Source organism: Manacus candei, unplaced genomic scaffold (genome assembly GCF_025592945.1).
Source record: "Manacus candei isolate 608988 ecotype Guabito, Panama unplaced genomic scaffold, ASM2559294v1 h1tg000094l, whole genome shotgun sequence".
Lineage (NCBI taxonomy): Eukaryota > Metazoa > Chordata > Aves > Passeriformes > Pipridae > Manacus > Manacus candei.
In genome coordinates, this window is record NW_026138142.1 from 3563145 (window position 1) to 3573022 (window position 9878).

The window sequence follows — 9878 nt, forward strand, 5'->3', positions numbered from 1 at the left end:
CCCTCTCATTCCCACCACACCAGAACACACCAAGCACCATTTAGCTCCACGTGTCCCACAGAAGCACGAAATGTGCTCTCTTGTTCAAGTGCTCCCCACCACAGCCTGTCTCCATCTCCATCCAGACAGGCCATGCTGAATGCTGGAGACAGAACTGAGATCATACACACAGATACTCAAGAGTCAGCGAGGTGATCCTCAGCCAAATTCCTCCTGAAATCCATGGAAACAATGTGCACAGCTAGAAACAGGACAGCAGTTGTGTCCAGACAAGCCTTACCTGACCCATGGTGGAAGACCAGATTTCTTTTTTTAAAAAGTTATCAGAGCTTGTATTTCTCTTCATCAACATAACATTCACTTTGGTTTAACTCCACTGAGATCCTCAATTTACTGTACAGACTTTAAGGCAAAACCAGACCGTGTGGGCATCCTTTGCACTTGGTGACAGGGACTGCTCAGGGAGTGCTGACACATGTGGGTTTCTGCATAAAACCTATGCAGTAAAAAATGAGGCAGTTATTGAGATTTTAAGCATTTTGGTGTTATTATCTGTTATTACCCTTTTAATGGGTTTAGGAAGAAAAGGCTGAAGGCTGTTTTGTTACTGTGAGGACTTGGCTTGCTTCAATCCTGGTGTCCCTGCCCATGGGAGGGGGGATGGAACCTGATGACCCTTACAGTCTCTTCCAACCCAAACCATTATTATTCTGTGATAATCCCCAGAAAAACCCACTTGGCTACCACTGGTACACATCTGACTTTGCTTTGCTCACCTGTTGCACTGTGTGGAGAATGTAGTGCTGTTCTTACATTTAAGAGTTCATAAAAAAACCCCAAAAATCATCAACAGAAAAGACACCCACTTTGTTCCTTTTTTTCTTCAAATACTTGTTTATTGAGAAGATATTACAAACTATCAGCCCTCATGTTCCCCAAAAGCTTGGACACCCACAGTGATGGAAGATCCAATGATGTCCAGGAAACCTACTGGCACTGACTTATTGCACGGAAACAATAATTCAACTGGCAAACCTCTCACACCAGTTCTTCTTCCTGGTAAAAGTCTCTACAGCCTGACTGTGCTCAGCTAATGAAAAGGAAATAAATGCCATCCATCTGGAGAGCATTTTCTCTCACTGTCATTCTCTACTGCATCCCTACCCCTCCTCAAGCCAAAAAGAGGCTGCTTTGTTTGGCTAGTTTGGCTCAGCCTTATTGTTCCCAAAAACATGGTTTCCCAGCCCTGCAGAACGATTTCTACCCAGCATATGGCCCAGATCCATTTTTCTAACAAGGGTGTTCCTTAAGTCTCCCCTGGAACATCCTAAACTTGTTGTTTTTCCCTGTATGTCAGCCTTTTCTGTCCCAAAAGAGAATCTCCACCAGATCAGAGGGATTTGAGGGGAAACTTCATAGGAACCAGTTTATCTACAGTTTACAGGTGAGGGGACTGAGGTAGGCTTGCTTCTTGGACTCTGTGTACTACAGCAACATGAGGAACCCCAATATGTGTCTTTGCTTGGCATTGCCAGGTGGCCACATAGAAGCGCTGCAGAGAAATCTGGGAGAATGGCTCAGGGAATTGTGGATTCCATCACAACTCCACCAGGGGCTTTCAAGACACAAAGATTCATCTGACCAGGGAACACTCAAACAAACCATCAGCAGTGAGTGATAACAACTGCTGAACTGTCCATGCTTTTGAGTAGCTGCACAGTCTCCTTTGCACTGGGAAGGGAAAACATCCCAATAGGAAAATCATTTTCTATTCTCTAGTCCATAAAGCCTGAAGATGTTTTCAACTATTCCTGCTACTTGGTTTGAATTTGTTAAATCATGCCCAGTTCAGGGATCTGGCTTAAGCCAATCTGGGAGCCTGGTTTGGGGGATTTGAGGCTTAGAACCCTGGTCTGGCTGGCAGTAGCTTCTCCCAGTGGACAAGGGTCCATCAGCCCAGGAGAATCAAGGTGTGGATCAGAGATACATGAGGGAGAACAGGAGACTTGGCTCTTGCTTTAAACACTTGACCAGATGGGAGAGGTTCTCTTCATTTTTCTCAGAAACACAATAACCTAACAAAAAGAAATCCTGCCTGGTCCTCCTGGCTACATATTGTCCATACAAGATAATTTCAGCATCCACAACTTTAGTAGCACACGCACACCATGACAAAGGATGCCAAGCTCTTATCCCTCCCCCTCCAAGTGCTTGGGTTCTCAGCTCCATCCCACAGCTGTGAACAAGTGATACCCCGAGGGCTGTCCTCAGAAAAGTGCCTGATCACTGTTTTCCAGCTCTCCTCTGCCCCTTGACCCCACTGAACCTTCAGGTTGACCCACCCACCCTCACACATAAGGCAAGCAGTTTGTCTCCATCTCTCCCCTTTCCCAAAGGACTTTCCCACAGGAGCAGGCATCCCACTGCTCAGCTCTCCTCTTCACTCTTCATGGGGGCCAGTGCCCTCTGTTCAGCGTGGTGGGGTCCAGTCTCTGTGGTCTCCCCAAGCTCTGAGCAGGGAGCAGTTCCTTCCCGCGCGTGGATCTTCTGGTGCCTCTTCAGGTACTTCTTCAGCCGGTAGCGCTTCCCACAGACCCCACACTTGTAGGCTCCCCCTCGGGAGTGGAGCAGCTGGTGTTTGATCAGGAGGCGTTTATGCGGGAAGCACTTCCCGCACTTGGTGCACTTGCAAGGCCCCATGCGGACGTGGATCGACTGGTGGCGGAAGAGGTTGGCCTTCTGGTTGAAGGTCTTCTCGCACTCTGGGCACTGGTAGGGCTCCTCCTTGGTGTGGATCCTCTGGTGCCGGACCAGGTTGGAGCGCTGGGTGAAGCTCTTCCCGCACTCGGGGCACTTGAAGGGCTCGCTCAGGTGGGCGCGCTGGTGCCGGACCAGCTTGCGGCTCATGCGGAAGCTCTCCCCGCACTCCCCACACTTGTAGGGCCCCTCGCTCGTGTGGATCTTCCTGTGCCTGGTCAGGTTCGACTTCTGGTTGAAACTCTTCCCGCACTCGGGGCAGGGAAACATCCGCTCACCCTTGGGAGCTCCTTTTGCTGAGGGATCTCTCTTGGACGTGGATTTCTCCTGGTTCTCCAGCATCCCCTCTTTGGTGGACTGGCAGCGTTTCTTCTGCTTCCTCTTTGGGCTCTCCTGGTGGTTGGCCTCCACATCAGGTTCCTCTTTAATCTGGATCCTTTGGATAGCACTGAGGTTTGGCTTCTGTCCATAATGCATCCCAAAGTCAATGCTTTCCTCTGGTTCTTCCTTCACATGGAGCACGTGGTTACTGGTTATAGCGACTTCCTGTTCGTGCTGCCCATCAGCATCTTCTTCCTTTTTAGGCTGTCTCCCCTGTAAAGCCAGCAGTGGGATCTTTGGATCAAAGAGCTTTCCATAGTCCGGGTTTTCTGGTGGCTCTTCCTTGACATAAGGTTTCTGGCAGGCCACTGCAGTAGTGCTTGCTGTGTCATCAGTGGGTGGCTCTGGCTCCTCCTTCACCTGGATTTTCCAAGGAGGGTTTTTTGGATTAGATGGGTTTCTAGGTATGCTACACCCCTGGGCTACATCTCCTTCATGAGCCATATTCTCCAACACACTCTCCTCTGACCTGAGGGCATACTTAGGCTCCTCTTTAACCTGGATGACCCGGAGAGACACGCTGTTGATGTGCCCCTTTTGCTTAGTATGATTCCTCTGGTGGACATCGAAATACCTCTTGGTGCTCAAGCTCTTCCCACACTCCGTGCAGATGAAGGGTCCCCCCCGGAGGTGGATCTTCTGGTGAGCCACCAGCGTGGCCCTTTGCCCAAAGCACCTGCTGCACTCGGGGCATTTGAAGGGCTTCTCCCTCTTGTGGGTCTCCCTGTGGGTGGTGAGGGTGCCCTTCTTCACAAAGCTCTTCCCGCACTCCGTGCAGGTGAACGGCCTCCTCTCCCTGTGGGTGTGCATGTGGGTGTTGAAGTAGATCCTGGTGCTCAGGCTCTTCCCACAGTGGGCGCAGGGGAAGGGGCCCCCCTTGGCGTGTGTCCTCTGGTGGGCAGCCAGGCACATCTCCAGGCAGAAGCAGTGCCCACACTCCCCACAGCAGAAGGGTCTCTCTCCCGTGTGGATGCTCTGGTGGGTGGTGAGGTGGCCCCGGGTGCTGAAGTGTCTCCCACACTCCCCGCAGGTGAACAGCTCCTCGGCCGTGTGGATCTGCTGGTGTCTCCTCAGGTTTCCCTTCTTGCTGAAGGATTTCCCACACTCCTGACACGGGTGGGTCTTCGGTACCCTGTGCTTAAAAATGTCCTTCATGGCAGCAGTGCCCCACTACCCTGCACCTCGTGGGGCTGCTAAGCAGCTGATGGGTACAGCAGAGCAACAGAGTCATGGGGATGGACTGTCTGTGGGGATACAAAAGCCATCAGGACACACACATCAAAGTGTACTTGAACGGGTGCACTTTATTCCCTGTAGGAAACAGGTGTATGCCATGCTGTATGCCAGCTCTGGGCCAACATGGACTGTGTGGTATTCCTCATTCCTCATCCTTGTAACTCCATCTCCTGCCTCCTCTCATCTGGACAGGCTTCTCTGGCATTCCTGGAAAGGCTTCTCTGGTATTCCTGGAGACTCGAATTGCCAGACTGAAAAAATAAAGGGGAAATAATTAGGTTATTATTTCTTCCCCACCTCCTGTGTTCACTGTGTCAACACAACGGGTGACACCTTGGTGGCTGCAGGAAAGGCTGAACCTGAGATCTGTGAAGCCACAGGCCCAGCTGAGCACAAGCAGAGAGGGCAGGAACAGGATGATTTCCCCTGGCAATGGGGGATCTGTGATGCACTGACTGCTGTAATGACACGGAGGTTTTGGCTCTTCTATTGCTGCACTAGTGATTTAGTCTTAGAACAGACCTCTGTCCTTTGACCAAGGAGAAATGTAAGTTAGTAAGCTAATTAAGTAATGCACCTTGCATTTCAATTAGACTCATTTTTGGGGAGTGACTCTGCAGCAACTTAAATCCCTTGAACTTAGAAGAAAACCCAAACTTGGCATCACTTGCAAAACTGGGGTGTCCCACTTTGGGCTGGTAGATCTCCAGGCACAGGGGAGGACAAGTCAGTGGTGTCCTGAGTGGGCAGCTGGAGAAGGGAGACATGGAAAACTAAAAGGCCTTTGTCCTCTTCAAGAGGGTTCAACTGGCAGAAGGGTCTTGATCCTAAGTATTTCCATTAGAAAAAATAAATAAATCAGGGCCATGAGAGATGTGAGCAACATCTCCTATCAGGAGTGTGAATTGCAGCAGGGAGAGGAGCCAGAAAGGCTGAGGGGAGGAAGGCAGCGATGCTGGAGATGCCTGTCAACAACAGCACGTGTGGCTGGGCAGGATTTCACTGATGGTACTGATGGTTGAGGGTGAGGCTGCCAAAATCTCCAGTTATGGGGCAGGAGGCCAGCAAGGAAACATGCTGCCAATGTCACCTCATCCCTGGAGGTCTGAGATGCCGTGGTTGAGAAGGTGAGTCGCTGGGGAGCTTGTCACTGAAGTGCAGGGCTGGGGAGGGGGGATGCCATGAGTGGTGGGACATGTGCAGTATAAACATCCAGGCACAACTGTGGTGCAGAGTTTGCAGCTACGCGGTCCTCAGAAGAGAGGGGTCAGAGTGGTAAATGAAGAGCTCAATTATAATCGGGAAAATTACTTCAGATTTAGTCACGTTTCCTTTCAAGCTGATCCATCTGGATCCCCACTGATGCTGGTAAGAGCTATAACCAGAACACAACGTTCCTCCTGTCCGAGCTGAGTTCTCCATGATGGTACAGAGGAACCACAGGAAAACAAAATCAGTGATGATAATAATGATAATGATGATGATGATAATGATGATGATGATGATGATGATGATGATAAAACAAAAAAAATCAACTACCTGGAAAGTTATACCGAACCAGGAGAGACAAAACACACCCACTTGGAGCAGGAGCAGGAACTGGGTTTAGTATTCGCTGTTGGAGGGGAGGGACCAAGACTTCTCCATAGAGGGGGGAGCAGCTGTGTGACACTACAACAGGTTTTATTTTAACGCAGACAAAGCCTCAGCAGCAGCCAGGTTGGAAAGAGGACTCAGAAAAGTGCAGCACTGTATTTTTATTAAGGAAGGTCAGTAACCCCCTGAGTGGGTGGTGGATTGAGCCTCCTGGCACCAAGGACCCTCCCGGGGGGTGTGGGTGACACCGGGGGGACACGGTCGGCCGCAGATGCCGGTGGCTCATTGCGGTGTCCGCGGCCTCTCCCCTCGCCATGGATGCTCTCGTCCGTCCCTTGCAGGCACCTCTCACCACCAGCAGCGTTTCAGTTGCCTGGATTTTTGTCAAAACCCAACAAATCCTCAAAAAAGGATAAAAGAAGAACCTCCTGCCTACTTTCTCCCTTTCACTTTCCCCCCCCGCTCCCCCCCAGTCTGCAGATCCTACGGATCCAAATCCTCTCTTCACTTCCAGCTCCGCAAGCCCCGGGGCTCAGGGTTTGAATCGAGGGCAGAATCAGATGCCAGGCAGTTGCTTCGTCTTTCCTTTGAGGGACGAAACGAACGCCTCTTACCTGAGCGGTGCCTCAGGTTCGGGCGGGCATCTCCCTCCTCCGGGGCATCCTCGGCGGCACAACCGTGTGACTGGACTGGGAGTTGTGTCGCGGCCAGAGCCGGGCTGACCTAAAGGAAGTCTGTGGCCAGAGCAGAGAGAGCTACCGGAGGAAGGGTGAAGCTAAACAAAGCCGAAGAGGAAAGGTTGGCGGAGCAGGGAGGGACAGGGAAGATGCTCTGAGCTCGGAACGCCCGGAGGGGTTTCCACGCCACCGTCAAGGTGTTGGCGGGAGCGCTGGGAGGGAGCGGAGGGGAATTTCTCCCTGATGAGTCTTTCTTCTGCACCGTTATGCTGGTGGAAAGCTGGAAGGGTCCCCGGCTTGCGCTGCCTTCTGGGAATTGTAGTTCCCCCTCTGCATCGCTGGTCCCCATCCCGCCTTCCCTGCTTTGGCCACTGAGTCAGCATCAGGACATTTCCGTTTTGCCCCAACTGTGTGTCAGCATCGGGACATTTCCCTCTTGCCCGAGCTGAGATTGTTCCTGTTTTTGTTGTTGTTGTGGGAAGGAAAACATCCTGAGGCACTGCAAGCATCCTTCTTCCCTCCCGGGCTGATTGTCTGGGACTTGCTCCAGGAAGCGTCAGGAGAGGAAAGACGCATTCCAGGGAGTATTTCTGTGTCTATAGCAGCTTGCAATCCCCCTTGGAGGGGTGGCAGCCATCGAGGCTTGTGCCCATTTACCAGCAAAGGATCCCTTTAATGCTCAGTGACAGCACAGGAGTGAGTGGATTTGACAAGGGGGGATGCTGAGGTACGTGGAGTGGATTTAGCAGAGGGATGAGCATGGCCTGGGAGAGGCTGAGCCTCAGCAGGACCTCATGGGAAGCACCCAAACCTTCCTGAATCTGCACTGCACAATGAGGCTTGAAGGATCAGCAGGAAGCTCTAGCCCAGGATGCCTCCCTGTGAGGGTTTTAGGAGCATGGGAATGACAAAAAGCTGTTTAGCATGACTCTTCCCTGGAGCAGTCACTAGATGCTGTCTATGTCTCTGAGCCTGGACAATAACACTCATTCCTGCATGCACCAGCTCCTCCAATCCTGTCCTAAATATGGCACAAGGCTACAAACATGCTGTTCTCCCCCTCTCTGACTCAGGGAAACTGATGCAGGAGACGGTGAGGTATCTGGCTTGGATCACACAGGGAAATTTAAAGTTACAGGGTCCCTGGAGTTCAGATTTACTCTACACTCTGTACATGCCTGGGCTAAAAGTTTGCTGATGTATTTCCTACTCCAGTACAAACCAGCAGGATGAGGCAGTGGCACCAGTTTGAAGGTGCACCTACATTCCAGCTTGTATCCCAGATCAGAGAGGAAAGAAGTCATAAAAATTCAACCACCTCTACACCAGTTCATGCACAGAGAAGATACACAAGCCTCATTCAGTTTGCCTTACTGAAGCTGTCAGCTTTGAGGCACAAGTGCCACAGCAGGTCCCTGACAGACAGGAGAGACCACAGTGTAGGGCCACAGTAGATCCCAAGTCATGTTCAGGACCCCTTAGGCAACATGCCCCACTTTCCATCCTTCCTATTTCCATAATATCTTCCCACAAATCCTGCTTAGTTCCAGTCAGCAGCCCCATCAACCAGCTCATCTGGATGTGTGGCTCCATGGAGGGTGAGAGGTTGGGGCAGGGCATGGAGCAACTGAGAGGGGAATGTTTGTGTGACTCCTTTGCTGCTGAAAGTTCTGGAGGAGGGGCCAGGATCCTGCCATTCCATCTGTGTCAATGTCCATTCATCCACTGGGGCACAGTTTACCTTGCTCCAAAGTGGATACCTCCACCAGGGCATTTGACTTGTGCCCTCAGGGTTCCTGTTTCTCTCCATTGACATCTGCATTTTCCAAGCTCATCCTCTCCTTCAAACAAACCACATCTGCCTGATGTCCCCTCAGGCCCATGCCAAGTCCCAAAATCCAAGAAAAGTGAGATAAAATATTCCATTATATCATCCCAAGGTTTTGCTCCTGCGGTCAAAGTAGACTCAGAGCACCTTATGTTCATCCCCAAAAGGGCTTCATGGGCAAAGTTTCAGGGCAGAGTTAGGCTGTGTCCAAAACTGGGTCTTCCTAAGCCCAGCTTGGAAGTGGTGGCCCCCCAAGCCTGAACAGTCTCTGCTATCCCAGGGAAACCCACTCTGGAAGTGCAGCTGTGCCATCAGCTGCCTCTACAATGCACCACTAGATGCCAGTGAAAGCTCTTCCTGGTTCTCCTGCTTAGAAAACCTCACACTTTGGGCAATTTGCTTTGTTATATTTTGTTTTTTTTAAGTAGTCCCTTTTGATTCACTTTTGATCTAATAAAGTCTCCTTACAATTAGGCAATATGTATAAATATGTGTGATTGTGTTTTGTTCACATCCTCTCTCTGTTTCTTCACTTTTCTCTCTGTTTGTCAAAGATATATTATCTATTTGCTATTATTTAAATGAGAACTATTTCCCAGTGCCTCCCCAGACCAGGATCTCATCCCCAACCTCCTTTCCTCATCCTGCTTCCTATTAAACACTCCAGTCTTCAAACCTGCCAAATCCCCAACCCACCTCATCATGACCTGATGTCCTGACATGGACAGTCATTCCAAGAAACATCCAGGTGCTGGCATGGCATATCCAAACCCTGTCCTCCTTTGGGAGATGATTCTTCATATTGGGTCACCAAAAGGCAAGATGCAGGTCCAGCTTATCCAGCTCTGGGAATAATAGCCTGGAGGAACAGACCTGCACAGAGCTGGGAAGGGTATCAAGGAGCAGAAGCAATTTAGTGCAGTAGTGCCTATAACCAGCTCGCAGATGTTTGGTGTTTAGTGAGAAGGTGAAATGAATGAAACTAGAAAAGAAACCCTACATGGGGAAAGGATAAAAATTAAACAAATCTCACAGCCCTGTGCAGCATTGATCTCTGTGCTGCACTTCCCTGGTGTAGAGATTGGTATAGGACTGAAATGATCTCACCTTCTGTCTTACAGTGCCTGGAGTTCTGCACTTTGCCAAAAATAATCTGTCCCATGTTACCCTCTCGCATTTTCGCAGGGTCTAAGCCTTTGAGCAGCCTCCAGGCTTTGCACACACTATTATTTTCACCTGGCTGGGCAAGCTCCAAGTTGCTTGGACTGTCTCTTGGGCACTCAGGGTAAGCACAAAGCTCAACAGCTATCCAGACTCCAGAAAGAGTGTGTGTTTGTGCTGGGCACAGCCACCCTCTCATGACAGAGGACACCCAGGGTCAGGAACACCTTCCCCTTTGGGCA

At 50.6% G+C, this 9878-nt stretch overlaps 1 protein-coding gene across 1 annotated transcript; it reads right to left on the reverse strand.

Moving 5' to 3' along the window:
- Positions 1–896: 896 nt before the first annotated feature.
- LOC127461075 (zinc finger protein 208-like) lies at positions 897–7066 on the reverse strand. The gene is made up of 2 exons (XM_051768364.1): positions 6585–7066; positions 897–4625 (listed from the first exon to the last, which is right to left on the reverse strand). Exon 2 carries the CDS (start codon positions 4291–4293, stop codon positions 2428–2430), a length of 1866 nt encoding a protein of 621 aa, XP_051624324.1. The 5' UTR covers positions 4294–4625; positions 6585–7066; the 3' UTR covers positions 897–2427.
- Positions 7067–9878: the final 2812 nt, after the last annotated feature.

Coding starts and splice junctions, on each gene's coding strand:
- LOC127461075 (XM_051768364.1), bottom strand. CDS start 4,293: ATGAAGGACATTTTTAAGCACAGGGTACCGAAGACCCACCCGTGTCAG.